Here is a 19,948-nt window from a genome sequence, read left to right as displayed (position 1 = left end):
AAAAAAGCTCAACAAAAAAACTTTTGTCTGGCAACTCTACCTCTGGGGACCTTCGGTATAACCAGGTATATAGCAGAAGGGTTTTACATAGGATAACGCAAGCAGGCCCGTATTTTTTTATCTTTATGCATCATACAAATATGGATGAAAAATTGTTGAAAGTGTAAACAGCAAGTGGTACATCTAAGTCATGAAGAGTAGCTATTAATCCTCAAAAGCTGTCCAGTTTTTGTTTTTTTTAAATTCTAAACAATTCAGAGGAAAGTTTGTTTTTATTACAGGCACATTGGAAAAGAAGATAATCATTTTGTGATCACTACAGTCCTAATATTGGGTGTTGGCAACTGGGAAAGGGGGGTAGCACATACACACCGAATATAATCCTAAGATTCCATTTTTTGGAAATAGTAACTTTCCAGCTTTTGCAGAACCTGTGATACAAAGAATAATGTGCAGGTCCTCTCTCCACTTTTATATTGTCACTGGAACCTTGTGAATCACAAACCAGCCCTGCAGTCTCTCCTAGAATGCCCATTATGGGCCACCCTTTATTTTGAAAGCACGTCAAAGTGCAAGTAGATAAATAGGTACCGCTCCGGCAGGAAGGTAAACAGCGTTTCCGTGCGCTGCTTTGGTTTGCCAGAAGCGGCTTAGTCATGCTGGCCACATGACCCGGAAGCTGTACGCCGGCTCCCTTGGCCAATAAAGCGAGATGAGCACCGCAACCCCAGAGTCAGCCACGACTGGACCTAATGGTCAGGGGTCCCTTTACCTTTACCTTTACAGACAGAGGGACCTGCATATAGAAGCAAAGCCATTTAAAGGCGCATGAGCAGCACTGGAAGCGTCACTAAGTTGTCAACAGATTCAGTAATGAAATGAAATGAAATCATCATCATCATCATCAACCTTTGCCAATCTGTCCAGCTAGGTTAGTGAAGGCTGGACTGCTTAGAGGAAACTGAGACGTGACTTTACAGCATCACAACCTCTGTGAGATACATTGGTGGCACCACTATCATCTGGACTCAGGCAAGAGACACTTGAGCACTTCCATCAAAACTTCAATGACCAGTCCACCAAAGAGGTTCATTCAGCACCCTATTGTGCAAGCTTATAGCAGACCTATAAGCATCACCTTACACAGGAAACCTATTGACCAATACACATACTGCCATATTTCCAGCTTCCACCCAGAACACACCACAAAATTCATTGTTCATGGCTGCATTTGTTTAGACTCATCAAAGAAAAAAATCACAACTCAGGATTGAGTTTTAATCAGGCATCCCTCAGACTACCATACTCACCCTACAAAATGAAAACAAGCAAATAGATCAACAAGGTGAATTATGTACCACAGGGCAGACCTAGAAAACAAACGAACATCAGTTGTTACAACTTATCATTTACAACTGAACACACTGGATCATATCAATGAACTTCAGACTACATTGTATTCTGTGGTCTTTGAGGTATGACAATACACTTTTGTTTACAGTGCAACAGACTAACACAATTTGTCAATTAATAAAAGTTGGACAATTAAAAAGAGGTGTCAAATAAGTGTCTGATACCAAAATAGTAACCAGGTCAGCAGATGACTGCTCCTCTCACCTTCCAAATCCATGTCACATACGCCCTTCAGCAGCAGCTGCAGCTAAAAATAGAGAATGACAAGCAAGAGAGAACCTCTGTTAGAGCAGATCCAGTATAACAGAAGGAATCAAAAGGCAGCAATGCACTCTCTGCGGTTCCTGAGTGCTGGGGCTTTGGTATCCAATACAGAGCTGATAAAAGGAAATCTTGGCAGTGTTGCACACAACCTTTTCCCTCTTCTTTTTAAGGCAAGTTACTTACAGGAACAAGGGGAAGTTCTTCACGATTTGGTGGCAAACTGGCCACTGAAGGAACTTAACATTGGAAAACTGTTGGGGAAGACAATAGACCACCAGGAAGACATCAGTAGCAGAGTCTGCTCCGTGTGCTTGACCAGCTGCCTAACTGGCCTCCGAGACTATGTGCTGAATTGTTCATCTCCATATGCAAAGAGACTCAAAGTGGTGGACTTAACAGGCCTAAAGGATGTTGAAGTTCAGCTCTGTAACTGTAGGAAAACAATGGGACGCTGGGCCAGGACAGAGCTGCTGTCGAAGATCTGCTATGATCTGCTTGTTGAAATGCAAAGGCTGAAGTTCAATCCAGATGTGTTTGAGATTTCAGTTGACGTTCTTACTGATGTCTTTGTTACTGAAAGAAGTTATGAGCTGCTTGTCCAGGCCTTGCTTATGAGGTGCCATTGCCCACTAAAAATTCGCTGTGCATCCTTCCGAGTGGACAACCTAGCCCTGCGGAAGCTCTTCTACATCATAAAGCTTACAGATCCCTCTTTGCTGCTCAAATTTGAAATAGTCCACAATGTTCGGTTGGAAATGGAACATTTGCACATGCTCTTTAATAACGTCCACTTTCCTCATCTGACGTCGCTCACACTCCCAGCTAGGACGTTTGATGTACGAAGGTTCACCCCAGAGGATGAGGCTATTCTTGTAGGAATTGGAGAAAAGTTAAGCCAGATGACTCAACTGACTGAGCTGAGCCTAGCATTTTCCACACTCACGGGAAGGATACGTAAACTACTCAGGTAATGTGCTCCAGATCTTGCTGGTGACGCAATTGAGACAATATTTATGACTAATATGTAACATATTAAAAAGGGAAAGCATATGAAGCGTTCTTCTATTGTCATGCTGATGCTTATCTAATCTAGCATTGTCTACTCTGTCTAGTAAGTCCCAAAGGGAGGACTGACCTGTATCCCATCTAACTGGAGATTCAGGAATTGAACCTGACATCATCTGGAGTCCCCAATGACGTACTTTTTTTGCTGCAAAATAAATATTTGCAAATGTGGGTGCCAGTGCCATTCTTGGTGGTTTTAGGCTCCGACATTATTTTTAAATTTGTTTAAAAGGTTTTTAACCAACCTTTCAGGGCACATTGCCCTCACATTTTCTGGAAACAAATTGCTCTGAGCAGAGAGGCCACATTCCCCCCCCCAAAAAAAAAAAAATCAGAGAACCACTTGAAGAATAATACTAGCAAAAAAACCCCACCTTGCTCTCTGTAGAGCGGTTGCATTATACGCCTCATGGGAGTGGCAGGAATCACAACAGCACACACACTTTGGTGGGATGAAACATGTTCATTGTCTTTTGAGAGAGGGGGATGCCAGCAGCAACAATAATCAGGGGTGGCAAGGCAAGTGGCATAAGGACTAGAGCCCCTTCCACTCAACCCTTGCTGTTGGAAAGTTATTTCAATTGTTCGGGGAGCACCCAATGCAGCCACACATCACTGAACGATGTTGTATCTTAATTTGGTGCAGGCCAACAAGGCAACTGGGGGTGGGGGTGGGGTGGGGAGAACTGGCACAAGGCTGGGGCCCTTCTAAGCTAGGAGCGTGGCTTGTGCATTGCCTGCCCCACCCCCTAATGGGGATCCCCCTTTATGTTTCATGCTGCTGAATGCCATTTTGCTCAAAGTAGTGATACAATTACAGACACCTAATGGAGAACAAGGGGCGGGTGGTGCTGTGTTCTAAACCACAGAGCCTAGGGCTTGCTGATCAGAAGGTCGGCGGTTCTAATCCCTGCGACGGGGTGAGCTCCTGTTGTTCGGTCCCTGCTCCTGCCAACCTAGCAGTTCGAAAGCATGTCAAAGCGCAAGTAGATAAATAGGTACTGCTCCAGCAGGAAGGTAAACGTTGTTTCCGTGCACTGCTCTGGTTCGCCAGAAGTGGCTTAGTCAAGCTGGTCACATGACCTGGAAAAACTGTCTCTGGACAAACGTCGTCTCCCTTGGCCAGTAAAGCAGATGAGCGCCGCTACCCCAGAGTCGTTCACGACTGGGGTCCTTTACATTATTATTTTTTTAATGGAGAATGACGCTGGAAATCAGGGAATGATAAGAACCTCCCAATCCAGAGCCAAGTTTGGTTGAGAGTAAAATTCCTTTCCAGCCCTGACAACAAGTGACCCAAGAGTCCAGAAAAGCGCTATTACTGCAGGAGAAAAGGGAAGGAAATTGGTGGCCACAGCTGATGGGCAATGGAGGCTTTTAAGTTTCCAGGTGGACAGCCCACCTGAGCCCTGCATCCTCCTGTGGGATCTCGTAAGAGACCACCAGAAAGGCGGAAACCGTCTCTTCCGGCCACCCAAAGCTGCCACACCACTGAACAAATGGTGCCCTGCTTTCAGGGGAACATGGAGTAGTGGCTTGTACACAAAATGTTTTGTGTTTCACATATGGAACAGTTTCAAGGGAATTTGTGCATATGTCTCCTGCCACTAAAATGTACTGTGTGTCATTTACAAAATACTTTGGATACGCAAAACACATAGTGTCAGGGACTCAGCGGGAGCGCAGGGAGGAGAGGAGATGGAGAGTGAGGGGGAGCAATCCGAGTGCAGCGTAGGAGAGGATGACAGCAGCCCAATAGATTCCGTGAGCCTCTCCAGCGAATCGGAAGATTCACAGAAGGGGGCGCCGATGGGCAGGGCAAGGGGGGACCCAAGGGGGACACCCCAGAAACAAGGGGCCAGCGGGGACTCCCAGAGCAGCAGTTGGAAATCAGGACCAGCTTCCCCACCAGAGCGTAGTGGGGGGGAGGAGTCCCAGGTATCAGAGCCCACATATTCACCACCAGCGAGAGAAGAGGAGTCAGGGGTGGCCACGCCTCCATCGGAGAGCGAGGGAACGGTCAAGAGGAAAGTTGCAGGCTGGGCGCGCGCGCAGGCGAGCGGCACAGAAGGTAGCCCGGATAGGGAACCAGGTCCTAAAGCCCGCCGGAAGGAGGGGGAAGAATCATCAGGGTCAGCGTCAGAGGAGTCCAGGAAGGATGAAACCTTAGCGGGCAGGAGGGCCCAGAGGAGAAAGGAATTTAGGAAGAGGTGGAGCAAGGCGAGAGTCTTAAACTGGTGTGGAAGGGGCGGAGACTCAGACGGGACTTCGCCGGTCTAAGGTCGAGACGTAGAGCTGCGCACTGCGGCTTTAAAATGGAAACTGAACCTCAATAAAGACTTTTGTACATAACTACAGCCTAGCGTTGGTCCTCTGTGAGCTGGGACCTGGAGGCAGCTCTGACACATAGTCTTTATTCATTCTCAACATCAGGGTCTCCCCTAAGGCATTTGGGCACCTGACCTGAGCCACAATGAGGTACCTCCTCCCCTCAGCCAGGGGGTTTTACCTTTCAAAGTGGGTGCAGGTTTAGCTGAGAGATGATTGGGCATTAATTTTCTAAATGATTCATAGTGTTAGAAGAAGGTCTCCTCCCAACCCCAACTCCCCCAGCAGCTTGGTTCTGGTTTACTGCCCCCCCCACTGGTTTCTCTTGTTGTTTGAAGGAGATATTTTGATTTGATCCTGTTGTTTTAATCTGTTGACTAAACAATTAAGGGTGGCTTAGGAATAGCCTAGCCTAGCTCAGTGCCAAAGGTTTGGAGATATCTTTCAAGTCCATAATTTTGTATCCATGCTCAACTGTGGCTATAATCCTTCCTCTTATTTTTCCGTGAACAAGTCCCACTGAAATCAACAATATGTCCTCCATCCATCATGATGCACTTGCACTCATCGTTCATAAACCTATTAAGTACCCAATGCAACTGAATTATGTAATTGTTTACTTTGTTTTAATATTTAACTTTCCAGCCCACTGAAAACCCCGCTGAAAGTGCTGGATGTTTCCAACTGCTCTTTAAACCACGTGGACATGGCCTATTTAGCCAACAGCCTTCATTCCGGCTCCCTGGAAGTCCTTGACATCAGCGGCCATGACGTAGCTGACCTTTACCCATCCACCTTCTTCAAACTTCTGAACCGTTCCTCCTACACACTGAAGAGTCTCGTCCTTGAGGAATGCAACATTCAGGACACTCACATAAACATGCTGATTTTGGGGTTGGTCCCCTGTCGGAAACTAGAGGAGCTGAAATTTCTTGGAAATCCTCTATCTTCTCGAGCATTGAAATGCCTTTTCAACATTTTCATTGATTTTCCAAGACTCAGATACATTGAATTCCCAGTCCCAAGAGACTGTTATGCAAATGACATCAGTTACCCAATTGGTGAAGCTGATCTTTCGAAATTTGATCACCAGAAATATGAGAGAATCGCCGAGGAACTTAACATGATTTTACTGCAGGCGAAGAGAGAGGACATAAAGGCCTCTACGCCCATCTTTGGGGGATATGATGCAGCAATACAGGAAACGGGCAATGAGCTCGGAGCCACTTTGCTGAAGTCTTTCAGGGATGCCCTAGAAAGCTTCAACAAGGCTCTTCAGGAGATGAACTGAAGTCTGAAGAAACCTGCTGAACCAAACAGTGCTACTCAAATCCATTAATCAAATAAAAGCATTCGTTTATTGAAATAATTTAGATAACACATTTAGGGTATGTTCTGCTACCATGGTAGTCTCCTGAGCAAGCCTAGTGAAGTGAAGGAGGATGTGCAACATGGGAGTAGCCAGGATTTATGGGGGAAGGGTGGGGGGGGAGGCTTTATGTTGAGGGAGGACAGAACCTCCTTTGGTTAAGTGTTTTTATTGATTTACTTATGGGGTGGGCAATTGTTATACCCATGATGTACAACCCACTAACCTTCCACACACCATCACCTGTTTCATCTGAAAGGAATGACTACATATCGCCATACAAAGCATCAAGTTGTTCTTTTCCTCAGTGGGTGTGCTTTGTACATGAAGGGTTGCAGCCCAGTATATGGAGCGACAACTTGAAACCTTATTAAATACAGAGGGTTCTTCATTGGTGAGGCAGGTGAACTTTATACATGCTCATGCCATTTGTTTCTGATGCTTAAGAACGTGAGAGGAGCCTGCTGGATGACACCAATGGCCCCTCTCATTCAGCACCCTGCAAGCTGGATCTGAGGAGAAGAGCCTTCTCCTTTCCAGTGGTTTCCATCAACTGGCCTTCAGAAGCATTGCTGCCTTTAGCTGTTGTGGCAGAGCATAACTCTCATGGCTTGTAGCCTTCAATAGATCACCTTGTCCACCGCAAATGCTTATAGTTCCTGTTCATGAGAGGAGGTTGTGGTTTGTGAGGAGGAGTTGGTGGTGCTAATAATAGCTAAACCGTTTAGGCTGCATCTCCCTTTGGGTAGAATATTGTCTGCATATTTTCTTCCCAGTGAGCCCATTGGCCACAACCTCCATGTAGTCATCTAGAAAACAAGCACACCTGAGAGAGGACCTGGAGACTTAACTGTGAAATCCTCCTGTCACTGACTCACTTTGTGGTGTTAGGTACATTACTCTGGTATCCTTTCAATCCTTTGATAATGGGTAGCTAACTATCCAAGGCTAAGCTAACAGCAGAAATGAAACAATTCTCTAGCAGCATTTTAGAGGCTGGAAAATGCATTATTCCATAAGATATCAGGAATTACCAAGAATTATGCATCCGATGAAGTGAATTTTAGCTCCAAAAAACTGAGGTGTCTTTTTAAAAAATGTACTTGAAAAAATGAAAATATTGTAATTTTTAATTTTGCTTTATCTTTGCCATTTTCCCCTGTAAAAGGGCTGGTGCTCTGCATTTTTACAGGTGTATGACTGGCAGAAATTCAACTGGTCAGATTTCCCTTAGCATGGCTTCACCCCACTACCCATGTCTCAATCGCTGCCATGTCTAGGTCAGGATTGCACTGCAAGCTGATAAACAGGGATAAAAGTAAAAATACAAGCAAGCTAGCACAAATACATATTTTGTAAAACAGAAGAGGCCAGACTGTTCTAATATAATAATATTTAAATTGAAAGAAAAATCACATTAATCTGAATGATATGGATAATACAAGAAGAAAACACAGAACACTCTGTCTAAACTTAGAAGCATCTGTCTGTCAGCTTTACTCATGGAAAGGTCAGTCTGGTCACACTTGTGGCATTTGACCTATTTTCCAGCCTGTATCCCTTAGGTAACACAGAGAACCTTCCAGAATATTTTAATTGTTTGTTTTTAAAAAAGGATTCAAAAGTTTAGTTCATTGGCAATAATAAGAGTTTTAAAAGGTTGCTTAACTTGCCAGATGACAGATATAGGAGCAGAATAAATTCAAATTTCTACCCACCCACAATCACACCCAGTAGCAGACTGCTGCTGCCAGCACAATTTGGGTGCTGTCAATCGAAATGCAGCCCATTGACCAGGTAGGAGTCAAGAAACCTGCTTTTGTAGTCCCAGGCAACAAACAGGTGAGATTTCTCTACTGGACCCAAAGCTGGGTCTGCCATTAGGTAGACTGAGGCAGCTGCCAGGTGACAGAAACCCCTAAGGCAGCAACCCCCGTGTGCCCTGCTTGCCCCACAGCCAGCGCTGAAGCAGTGCCAGTATCACCTGCAACTGTGTTAAAAATCCCACAAGATCTTGCAGAGCATACAAGATCTCGCCCAAAATTGGCACCACTTCTACGCCAGCAGTGGAGGCAGCAGGGCAGGCAGAGCAGCAGGTATAGCGGCAGTGGCAGAAGCAGCAGGGGAAAGCAGCAATTCTCATTTTGCCTCAAGTGGTGAAATGGGATGAGCTGCCCCTAAATGGGCCACTGTAAATAATGGGTCACAAGTTGCCCAGGCCTACAGTAGGCGCCACAACAGACTATATCTTGACTATATCTGCTTGGGGAGGAAAAAGGAATCTCTAGGACTGGAAGGAAGGAAGGAAGAAGCAGCGGTGAATTTATAGGTATGTGCAGAATTAGACCCTCACTGAGGGCCTCCTGAGTTATTGGCATACATTGTTAACTGAGAGGATACTTTTGAAACGTGGCATCAAACCATTGCTGAATTTCTAGCATTTCAGTTTATTGTGTTGTTTCCACTCTTCTCCTCCTTGATTGAAGTCAGCAGCAGTTGCTCCATTTAGGGTAGTGGTTGCTAACCCCGCACCTGTGAAGGTCTTCATAGGAAAAATATATATGCATTGTTTATTTACTTAATTGATTTCATAAAAATTTTATAGCACTTGATTGTAAAATAAAACCCCCAATCCCTCAGAGTGGTTTACAAAAATGTGTTAATAAATAACCACAACACAACAAGTGGAGCACTGCTTGCTTTTTAACTACCGTATTTTTTGCTCTATAAGACGCACGAGACCACAAGACGCACCTAGTTTTTGGAGGAGGAAAACAAGAAAAAAATATTCTGAATCTCAGAAGCCAGAACAGCAAGAGGGATCGCTGCGCAGTGAAAGCAGCAATCCCTCTTGCTGTTCTGGCTTCTGTGATAGCTGCGCAGCCTGCATTCGCTCCATAAGACGCACACACATTTCCCCTTACTTTTTAGGAGGGAAAAAGTGAGTCTTATAGAGCAAAAAATATGGTACTTAAATGTTGAATTTATCGCAGCATGAGCAGCTGAACAAAATTGCTATAAATCTTAAATGACATTTGCCCCCCTCCATCTGAAATACTACACCTGGTCTTGTATTATTGGAGTACTGCCAGCCCTAAGATCAGCTGATGAAAGACCAGTGGCATAACTCATTTACAAGTACAGCTCATGAAACTTTACTTCTTTGCATGGTTTAGGGTTGGCATTGGAGGAGAGCAGGGCTCTTATGCTTTAAAAAAAAAATAGTATTTTCCACACAACAACACAAAAATATTGAAAAATAACAATACACAAAACACAAAAACCAACATTTAAAAAAACACCAAATCCATTTCTTACAAGTGAATAATATAAACACTAAAAAGAAAAACAAACATTGACTTCCACCAGTCCCACAGCACCTCCTTTACCTCTCATTGTGTCTTCCTGTTTTCCTTATCACCTCTATCCTAGCATCTAGATATAAATCCCTCTTTCTTATCCTTTCACTTCACAAGGTTATTCCAGACTCAGCCAGATTTCTGTCCTCTAACCCTGGCTTTTAAGGTATTCATTTAGACACTCCCATTCCTTTTTCACTTCACTTTTTGGTTTTGTCTTATTATATCTGTCAATTTGGCTAATTCTAAATATTCTGAAAGCTAAAATAATCACTCTCCCCTAGTGGGTAACTGATTCCCTTTCCAATACTTAGCCACCAGGATTCTTGCTGCAGACATTGCATATAAGAAAAATTTAGTTTTGTCTTTTGGAATATCATCATTTAAAATTCCTAAAAGGAATGCCTCTGGCCTTTTACTGTATGATATTCTTAGTACTTTCTTTATTTCTTCATGGATCATGCTCCAAAATGCTCTTATGCCTTTAACAGCTAGGTAGCAGACAGATATTAAACAGGGTAAGCCTTTTCTAGTATGGAACTACAATTATGGAGAAAGATTAACATGTTGATATTCTGTCTGTCAGACATCTTAATACCGTTGAATGACCCTGATTTGTTTTTTTGGTACCCCAACCACACCTGCAAAAGATGGTATAAATTTGCATATGACAAAAATATCTCCATTTCTGAGTGAAGCAGGGGACCCAATCCACATACAGTATACTAGACCAAAAAATTCAGTTGATACCCTTGGCCTGGGGTGATGGGAGTTGTAGTTCAGCATCATCTGGAGGACCACAGGTTCCTTATCTAGCAGGGGGTTGGACTAGATGATCCTCAGAATCGCTTCCAATTCTGCAATTCTAGGATTCTAGGAACCTCTGCAATGCAGGAATCACAACTAAAGAATTCCTGACAGCCCTCCAGCTTCTGCTTTAAAACCTTCCACGGAAAGAGAGTCTACCACCTTCCAAGGGAGTCCATTCCATTTTGAGGAGTGTCTGTTTCGATTGTTTATAAGTTTTACTAGACTGTTTTTTGCTGTATAATTTTATGGGCAATGGCTTCTATAATGGTATATAGCCTGAATTATAGGAAGCAATTATTGATTCTGCTTCGTGAATAAAGCACTATTGCCACCAGAGCTATATGTGGAAGCAATTATTATGCATAATGCATTGCTCCAGAAGTTAATTCAGCTAACCATGGTTGTCCTGTTTTCATGCCTGCCAAGTAGTCTGGATTGGATGTTGAAAACTCCAGACTGCACAGCAAAAACGTAGGTGTCAGTCAAGTAGTCCTGAACCACATGTCATGTCCCTTTTCAGTAAGTTACTGAAAGACTTTAGCATCCAGCACAGATTCTAAATGCTTCAGAGGATTCTGCTTGCCAGTTTATCCATCATATCATCCCCCAAGTGATTCATGAACATAAAAATAGGAGCACCAAAATACTTAAGCAGTGGTAATCTGAACTGAACTCACATAACAAAACAGAGATCAAAAAATTAAGCAAGTTGAGCCTTTAATCAAGAAAGCATTTGGATTATCCATTGTGATAAAATACATTTTTTGCAATGCGGACTCCTTTGCTAAGTAGCCCTGATACGCTACAAGTCAACATTCTTAACTGTGATGTAGAAGAGAGAAATGTTGCCAAGAAGGAAAGTTTCTCTATGCTTTGGGAGGATCTGACTATGGAAGTAAGGCGGCAAGAGAGGTATAAGCCCATCATTATTGTACTTTTTAAGCATTATCTTACTTTATGGATATAACATTTTTTGATATACAATGGGTTTGATGTGTTTTTTTCCTAGGGTTTATCAGTATATTTCAACTTTTTTGTACTAAAATCAAACTGAGTAGCAACTAGGGAGGGTGAGGAAGGAAAAGGGTGTGGAGCAGGACCTTAATGCATGGCATTAAACATTCAGTGATAATTTAACATTATGATTTTATAGTTAAGAATTTAGAGATGGTTTAATCTTTCTAGTGAAGATAAACCTGGCAGAATTTGTGTTGCTTCTCTTAGCAATTGATTCAGTTTTTTCCAAAGATCTGAAGGAAGAAACTAATGAGTCGTCCAGGAATGAAGCTGTTTGTGAAGCATCATTTACTTTTTTACTGGGGAGAAGCAGGAGAAATGACTTTCCCCCAGAAAACAGTCTTAAATGATTTTTTAAAATGAAAACAAATTAATGCATTTGACTACAGCTCCTGCTTAATTAGACAGTGTTAAGAGCCAGGTAACTCTAAACTAGCAGCCAAGGAAATAGGTGGTCACACTTTCACTGACTTTCAATTTTTAGTAATTTTTGCAAAGTTGGAATCAAAATTAGCAAATAGAGTTCTCCTGTGTCAGATCAGATAGGTGAGACAGGAAGCAGCTATTTGTGCAATGTACTACAATAACAATAGGGGGACGCAGGTGGCACTGTGGGTTAAAGCCTCAGCGCCTAGGGCTTGCCGATCGAAAGGTCGGCGGTTCGAATCCCTGCGGCGGGGTGCGCTCCCGCTGCTCGGTCCCAGCGCCTGCCAACCTAGCAGTTCGAAAGCACCTCCGGGTGCAAGTAGATAAATAGGGACCGCTTACCAGCGGGAAGGTAAACGGCGTTTCCGTGTGCGGCTCTGGCTCTCCAGATGCAGCTTTGTCACGCTGGCCACGTGACCCGGAAGTGTCTCCGGACAGCGCTGGCCCCTGGCCTCTTAAGTGAGATGGGCGCACAACCCCAGAGTCTGTCAAGACTGGCCCGTACGGGCAGGGGTACCTTTACCTTTACCTTTACCTTTACCTTTACCTTTACCTTTACCTTTACCTTTACCTTTACCTTTACCTTTACTACAATAACAAAAATTATGCAGTTAATAGACAATGACTGGGGCCATGTTTCAGAGAAGACCTTCTTAAATGAAAGCATCTTTAGTAGCCATGTAAACATCAAGATGCTGGGCCCCTGCCAAATTTTGCAATTGATTCCAGAGTATTGGAGCTGCAACATCAAATGTCCAGTTTCTGGTACAAGCTAAGAGCAGCGGTGCCCCATCAAAGAAGTGCAGTTGCTGACCAGGGATATAGCTAACCTGGTCCCATGTTCTTGGGGTTTAAAATGCTGAAACTAAAAGCAAAACCTTGAATTGTTCTTGTAGTATATTGGCAGCTCTCTCAGCAGAGACATTATGCAGGGTTAATGTGTCAACAACCAGCCGCTGCATTCTGCGCCAGCTGCAGCTTCTGCAGCTTCCAGACAAAGCCCAAGGGAAGCCCCAGATAGAGCACATTGCAATAATCCAGTCCTGTGGTCACCAATGCCAGGAAAACAGGGGCCACCTAATCTTAGCTTCGGAGCAGCTGTAGCTGTTTTACCTGCTGGTGATGCTCAAGAGCACTCCTAAGCCACTGAGGCCACATGTGCCTTGTGACAAAATAAAAATAAAAATGGATCCAGGACTTGAGCACCAGTTCCTTCAGAGGGAATGCACCTCCATCCAGAACAGGGAACTCACCCAGAGGGCCTTCATCTTGATAGGGTTTAAATCAGGGGTCGGCAACCTTTTTCAGCCATGGGCCAGTCCATCATCTCTCAGACCATGGACTGGACTATTTGGGGGGGGGGGGTGAATGCATTCCTATGCCCCACAAAAAACCCAGAGATGCATTTTAAATAAAAGGACACATTCTACTCATGTAAAAACACGCTGATTCCCAGAGGCCGAATTGAGAAGGCAATTGGGCCACATTCTGCCCCCGGGCCTTTGGTTGCCTACTCCTTGTTAAACGTGCAGTATATTGGCCCTCATCCAGCCACTACTGCACCCAGACCCTGCTCTAGAGCCTGCATCAGCATAATTAATGACACTTTGCTCCAAATTTCCTTGTGACAGCTCCCAAGAGCTTCCAAAGAGGTGTTAAATAGCACTGGGGACATAATAGTGCCCTGTGGCACCCTGTAACACAGATGGCAGGGGACTGAAGAATTGACCTTGCATGTAGGATTGGAACTACCATAAAATGGTGCCCCCACAAAGCTGGTCCAGGGGGATGCCATGGTCAATTGTATCAAAAGGCATGGAGAGACTGTGCCAGGTTGACTCCCCTTGTCCTTCTCCTGATAAAAGGTCATCCATCAGGGCAACCAAGGCTGATTTAGTCCCACAACCAAGTCTGAACCCAGACTGAAGTGAGTTTCATAGAAGAATGCCTGCAACTGCTCTATATCATGGCCTTCTCTATTATCTTTCCACTGCTCTGAGCAATGGGCACCCCCACATCATGTAACAACGTTTTTTAAAAATTGATTGCTTCTATGGGTTCCTGCTGTGAAGCCATGATGCTAAGGGCCTTCAAAAAACTTCAATTAAAAGATGTCATTATTATTATTATGTATTTTTTTAAAGCACTGAGTGCTCCTGGGGTCTCCTGCTGTGACACTATGGTTTTTTGGGTCCTCCTAATCCCGCCAAAGGACGCAGGTGGCGCTGTGGGTTAAAGCCTCAGCGCCTAGGACTTGCCGATCGAAAGGTCGGCAGTTCGAATCCCTGCGGCGGGGTGCGCTCCCGCTGCTCGGTCCCAGCGCCCGCCAACCTAGCAGTTCGAAAGCACCTCCGGGTGCAAGTAGATAAATAGGGACCGCTTACCAGCGGGAAGGTAAACGGCGTTTCCGTGTGCGGCTCTGGCTCGCCAGAGCAGCGATGTCACGCTGGCCACGTGACCCGGAAGTGTCTCCGGACAGCGCTGGCCCCCGGCCTCTTGAGTGAGATGGGCGCACAACCCCAGAGTCTGTCAAGACTGGCCCGTACGGGCAGGGGTACCTTTACCTTTTAATCCCGCCAACTTTATTTAGATGGCAGCAACAACAGCAGCAGCAGCATATATTTATTTGTTGACTGCATCCAAGGCTTCCCCCCTCAATTTTGTCCATTTTGAATAATGATGATGATGATGATGATGATGATGATGTTAAAACATTATTCATAGGTACTCCATTTGTGATACTTTGATACCAAAAGATTTGTGTCTATCCCAAATCTGTCAATTTTTTACACAAAAATTAACAACTCTCACGGACCCCCTATTCTGATCCTGTGATGCTGAGCAGTTTTGTGACCTCTCAACACACACACCCATTATATGTGTGGGGTATCTCTCTCTCTCTCTTTCTCTCTCTCTCTCTCTCTCTCTCTCTCTCTCTGTGTGTGTGTGTGTGTATAATCTGTCTACACATACATGCATACAATTATTGATTACAGTCACTTTGACATGTGGACCTTGGGAGGGTTGACCATTGGTCAATGCAGCCCTTAGCCTCAAAATGTTAGCCCCCACCCCCGTTCTGTACCACTGACATTTTCCTCACAAGTTGTAACTGCTGGAAGACTGCAACCCACCATTAGGTCACAAGCTTGCCAAAGGTGAGTTGTACTAGTAACATCATTGCCATCTTTCAGAGAAAATGTAACAGGAAAGGAAACAGGAAAAAGGAAAGGATAGCCTAAGAGAGTAAAGGTAAAAACAATGTATAAGATAATTTAAAAAGGGCTCCGTGTGTTTCTGATCCAGGGAATGTTGACAGTCACTAACCTGCACTGTGAAAATGTATTCTTGTTTAGTCTGGAATTACATTCTCCACAGGACAACGTTGCTGGAATGGAATAGCTTCCGCCATGAGAAATATGAAAAACAACACCAGGACACCATTCTTGTGCAGAGATCTCCCAGCTTGAAGATACAGATGGGCAGACTGGGAGAAAAGATGAAAGTGTACCACCTCCCCTACAAGAATGTGCTTCCTGTACCCTTGTTTAAACCAAGCAAATTAGCAAGCAAACATAATTATGCATCTGAAGGATGTCAAACCAGAAATGGCTCTGCTTCTGAAAAAGAGGCAATCAGACAAATGGCAAAAGGTCCTCAGTCCACCAAACCAGGTTTCCAGGTTTCCAGCCTTCTACCCCAACAAAATATCTGGTGCCCATCAATGCATTAATTGCTTTTGTAGCATCCTAGCTGGGGTTTTCAAATTACTTTCTAGCTTGTGGCTTTAAAAACATTACATAGTGCTAGGACTGCCACACTCAATCTCAGTGTTAGAACCCAGTTACCTTTAAGAGTTCCTTCCACAGGGGTCCTGGTCTAGCCCTGACCTAGTCATGAGTGACCCAGTGAGAATGTGGACCCTGAGCGCATCAAAACTAATCCAAACAATTCAATGGGGACTCTATGAGCATCATGATACAGATTTGTTCCATGTGTTGAAGGCTGTGTTCATGTTTGGTCCTCCTTTGCTGGATCACGTAAATAAACATTAGAAGTAGTGTTATGCATAGATCCTGAAAAAAAATGGGGATCCAAATGTTAGGGCTAGGAGGAAGTTTGCATCTAGCGACTAAAGTGGTTCACATGGCAATCCAGCTCTGTGCTTTGCCAACATTCTAAACTGGCTGATGCATTTGAGGAAAATGTTTGGCTGGTGCTCTGCAACTGCTGGTTCCTTCAACACTCTTCACATCTCTGGGTGCTTTTGGAAAGTGGCGGGCCTATCGGAGAAAACACAGCACTGTGTGCATTATCCCCGAAGGGTTTCCTACCAAAAAAAATACAGAACTGATCATTATCCAAGCTGAAAGAGTGCTGAAATATGAACAGAAAGCATAGTGGGATGATGACATTATCAACGCAGCATGGGATGATGGCTTGGAAATAGAAAGATTCTGTGATATACAAAAAATTAGGCTGTGGAGCCTAGGGTATATACAAGAAAATGAGATGCAAAGGTTAAAGCAGTCCTAAGGAGATGCCCCAGTATAGAGGCCAAACATAGACTAAGGGTGCAGCCGATGAAAGGGGACTGTTACAAGAGATCCATTACAGTGGCCAACAGTATAAATAACAGCATATTTGCAACTTCTCTAGTTTACACTAGGGATTGTCTGGCATCTGGGTTGTCAAATAAACCAAGCAAAAACATGATGATTCCTCAGTCATTAGATATATTTAGCATTTTTAGATGATTGTTATTTTATTTTGTTCCCTTCTATTGCATTATATGCTTTACAACCACCAGGGTTAGAGTACAACAAAAAATTGTGAGTTTTTGCAACAATGGGTGGTAGGTCTGAAGCGTAATGTGAGCCAGCATGCAGATGCAAGCTGCAATCCTCTACACATTTCCATGATTAAGCCTCATGGAACTCAATAGCACTTTTAAATATATTTATTTAACAGGAGTTATATACCACTTACTCATCAAAGTGCTGAAGTGTTTTAGCTAAAAATATAATTTGCTTCCAAATAAATCCCATCTTCTTTTATTTTCTTTTATTTTGTTCCAAATAAATCCCATTTTATTTTATCTCGTTTCTGAATAATGCATGACTGTGAATAACTTTAACCATGATAAATGGCTATTTGAAAGCATTTTTTAATTTGAAGGTAGATGTTAAAAATGACGGAGGGAGGGAGGGCCTGTGGATAAGGAACCTCAGCCACTGTCTCATGAGGTAAAAGCTGAAAGACCAGGGATCAAACAAGCTCTTTAACATTGCAGAGAAATCTATATGAGGGCAGCTGGTGAATTGTGTATATCTGAACTGGGAATTGCTGTTTTTACTGATGGAGCTGGATGAATGAGGATGTTTTGAGGTTGAAACTGTGTTATATTTGAATGAACTGGCAAATACTGAAGATACAGTCTGCAGTGAAGATAAGAATGGAGTTAAGTCATTTTGAATGGAGTTATATCTGTAAGATGATGTCTCTAAGCATTATGGCTCATAGACTTTGGAACATTCAAAACATATACAGGAACTTTTAATAGTATTTATTTCCATGAAATGCTTGATTTCATTATGCTTTTGACGACCATATGCTTACAAATAATAAACATCACCTGAGAACTCCCTGTTGTAGGATTAGATTTGTGCTTTAAATCACCATAAAAACGGCTTTCTGATTACCACATGCCAACCAGTATCTGATTCATTGGTAAAAGAACCACATCTTATATGAGAAGAAGTGATGGTTGGACTGTCATTTTTCTTCTGGTAGGGTAATTGATACAAGCTTATCCTGGCATGGAAAAGCACCAATGTACTAATTAATCAGTTGGATTTCTGAAAGTCATATATATGTCAAATGCATGGCAGTACACATATACACGCTTGAAGATTAGGCATCCAGAAGGCTCTGGACAGGACAAAAAAAAAGAAAAAAAAGAATTGCTATCTTTTTTTAGGACTGGCTCTATGGTTATGAGAGCCCAGATTAAGATCCAAGGTCTTCTCTCTGTTAACCCCTTTCTCTACAGAATCCTTCCACATTAAACTCCCTCTCTGCTTCCATTTTCCCCAAGACCTAGGTCAACAAAGGGCTTGTTTTGAGCGCATCAAAAGCCCCTCTTAGAGCAGCACAGCAGAAGGCAACATTTGTAAAAGTAAAAGAAAGAAGTTCCACTTTTGAGAATTTGTCCTTAGTTGGCTTCAGAGGCAAATTACTTAGGATGTGGTTACAAAATCATTGATGGGTGTCAAGTACCCGTCTCCTCTGGTGCCCAGAGAGCCCAGTCCCTTGGCAAAATTTGGGACAGAACCCTCTCAGAGAAAAGTACAAAGGAGCAAAAGAGAGAGAGGGAGAGCGAACCCTGAGCTCCCTAAGAACTTTGGAGCCTGTTTACTTTCAACAATATATAGGGCCGGGCCCTTTCTTCTGCCAGATTCCTGTTTCTTTCAGAGAGCTGTCAGTTATTGTTCAGAAAGATATACTAAAATAGACAAGGTCCAGAACATGCACAAAAATATACCAAGTCCCTGACAACTGCCTCACACTCTAAACAAAAACATGGTCAGGAGGGAAGGAGGGAGAAGGAACGCCCTGTGCTTGGTGGATGAAGCTAAAAGGACTCAGAGGAACTGCAGTAAAAGGAAACTTGCACAATAATTAAACCGGAGATACAGACAAAGATAATCCTTGCAGAACATCAAGAAGGAAGCACAAGAGTAAAGAACCTGGAGCAGAGCGGAAATGAGAGCCACAGCTCTGATGCTTAGAAAGATGCCGCAAGGAGAGAAAGATAACTCATTTGTACACAACAAGTCCTAAAAGGCAGGAAGTGGTGCCTGTCTTTGCCACCATCATGGGATGCTTGCGGGTTGTGCCCATTTCTTCTCACTGTAGCTGTTTAATGCAAGGCAAGTGCAACTGATTTCCATCATAATCTAATTAAGCATGCAGGCATTGATTTATACATGTTACTGAGAGATGGCTAGATAAAGAATCTTAGCCTTATTCTTCAACATGTAATATGTATACCACAAGCCAAGGGTTTTGGAGTTGAACAAGGATAATTTGTAGTCACCTTGACTTGTAGATCAAGTATTCTGGTGATGCCCAGTAGACCCCTTGGCCAAACTTTGCCTGTCAATAAAGCATTTCTCAAGTCTCACGAGAGACTTATTCTCTAAAGAGCTTTAACAAATACCTACTATTTCAGTAAGACCATATTTTGATGGTTTATCTTTTTGGCCTCAATCATGAACAACTGATTTACTCAACTAACACTTGGCCTGAGACATGTGATGCAACACATCATGATTTTATATTTTACAGAGGCTGTCATAAATTGTGTGGATAAGGACTGTTCCAACAGCATTCCACTGCCCTTCCTTTTTTCCTGGTGACCAGGACGCATCTTTGCTGTGGTGGGTTCATCTGAAATCAGGTAGTCCCTGATCTTATGGTGTGCCCACCTCTACATGGCAGCCATTTTGTGTTGTCATGCCCACACTATGGCAGCCGTTTTGTGACTGGTACTCACATCACTCTCTTTTCAAAATGTGCCCATTGGTGCAAAAAGGGTTGGTCACCTGAGAAAACCCTTAAGCTGAATTTTTGGTGCTTCATGGGACCTCCCCAACAGTGGCTGCCCACCTCCATCCAGAACAGATTTCTGTGCCCACAGCAATTAGCTAGTTTAAGCCATAGCTTGATTGCCCTCATCCATCCCAAAACTGCCTCCAGGCGCTTTCTAAAGGATTTCCACAGCCTCCCTGGACTAGTAGTTGGAAATGAGACATACAACTGAGTAGCTTATGTTCTGTTTCCTTTTTGTACTGCTGCTTATTAGGAAGTCAGTATTTGCAAACCGTACCTCAAG

The 19,948-nt window shown here is 43.5% G+C and overlaps 1 protein-coding gene and 1 long non-coding RNA gene across 3 annotated transcripts; one reads left to right on the top strand and one right to left on the bottom strand.

Annotated features, from left to right (window-relative positions):
- Positions 1 to 1,264: 1,264 nt before the first annotated feature.
- Positions 1,265 to 1,697, bottom strand: LOC307201700. The gene is made up of 2 exons (XR_013832744.1): positions 1,618 to 1,697; positions 1,265 to 1,370 (listed from the first exon to the last, which is right to left on the bottom strand). It is a non-coding gene; the product is annotated as an uncharacterized lncRNA (long non-coding RNA).
- Positions 1,584 to 18,366, top strand: LRRC14B (leucine rich repeat containing 14B). Of its 2 annotated transcripts, none has more exons than XM_079950997.1 (2): positions 1,584 to 2,644; positions 15,430 to 18,366. In XM_079950997.1, the coding sequence occupies exons 1-2, from the start codon at positions 1,674 to 1,676 to the stop codon at positions 15,782 to 15,784; spliced, it is 1,326 nt and encodes a 441-aa protein (XP_079807123.1). In that variant the 5' UTR covers positions 1,584 to 1,673; the 3' UTR covers positions 15,785 to 18,366. The 2 variants fall into 2 exon arrangements, with proteins under 2 accessions (XP_079807123.1, XP_079807122.1); XM_079950996.1 differs by lacking the exon at positions 15,430 to 18,366 and adding an exon at positions 5,716 to 6,439 and having other exon boundaries at positions 1,607 to 2,644.
- The last annotated feature ends 1,582 nt before the right edge of the window (positions 18,367 to 19,948 follow it).

The sequence above is a fragment of the Podarcis cretensis genome, assembly GCF_951804945.1.
Source record: "Podarcis cretensis genome assembly, chromosome: 13".
In the NCBI taxonomy this organism is placed as follows: domain Eukaryota; kingdom Metazoa; phylum Chordata; class Lepidosauria; order Squamata; family Lacertidae; genus Podarcis; species Podarcis cretensis.
Note: the sequence above shows the minus strand (reverse complement) of the source record. Positions and strands in the feature narration are given on the sequence as shown.

Coding starts and splice junctions, on each gene's coding strand:
- LRRC14B (XM_079950996.1), top strand. CDS start 1,674: ATGACAAGCAAGAGAGAACCTCTGTTAGAGCAGATCCAGTATAACAGA. Junction 2,645..5,715: donor AGGATACGTAAACTACTCAG/GTAATGTGCTCC, acceptor TTAACTTTCCAG/CCCACTGAAAACCCCGCTGA.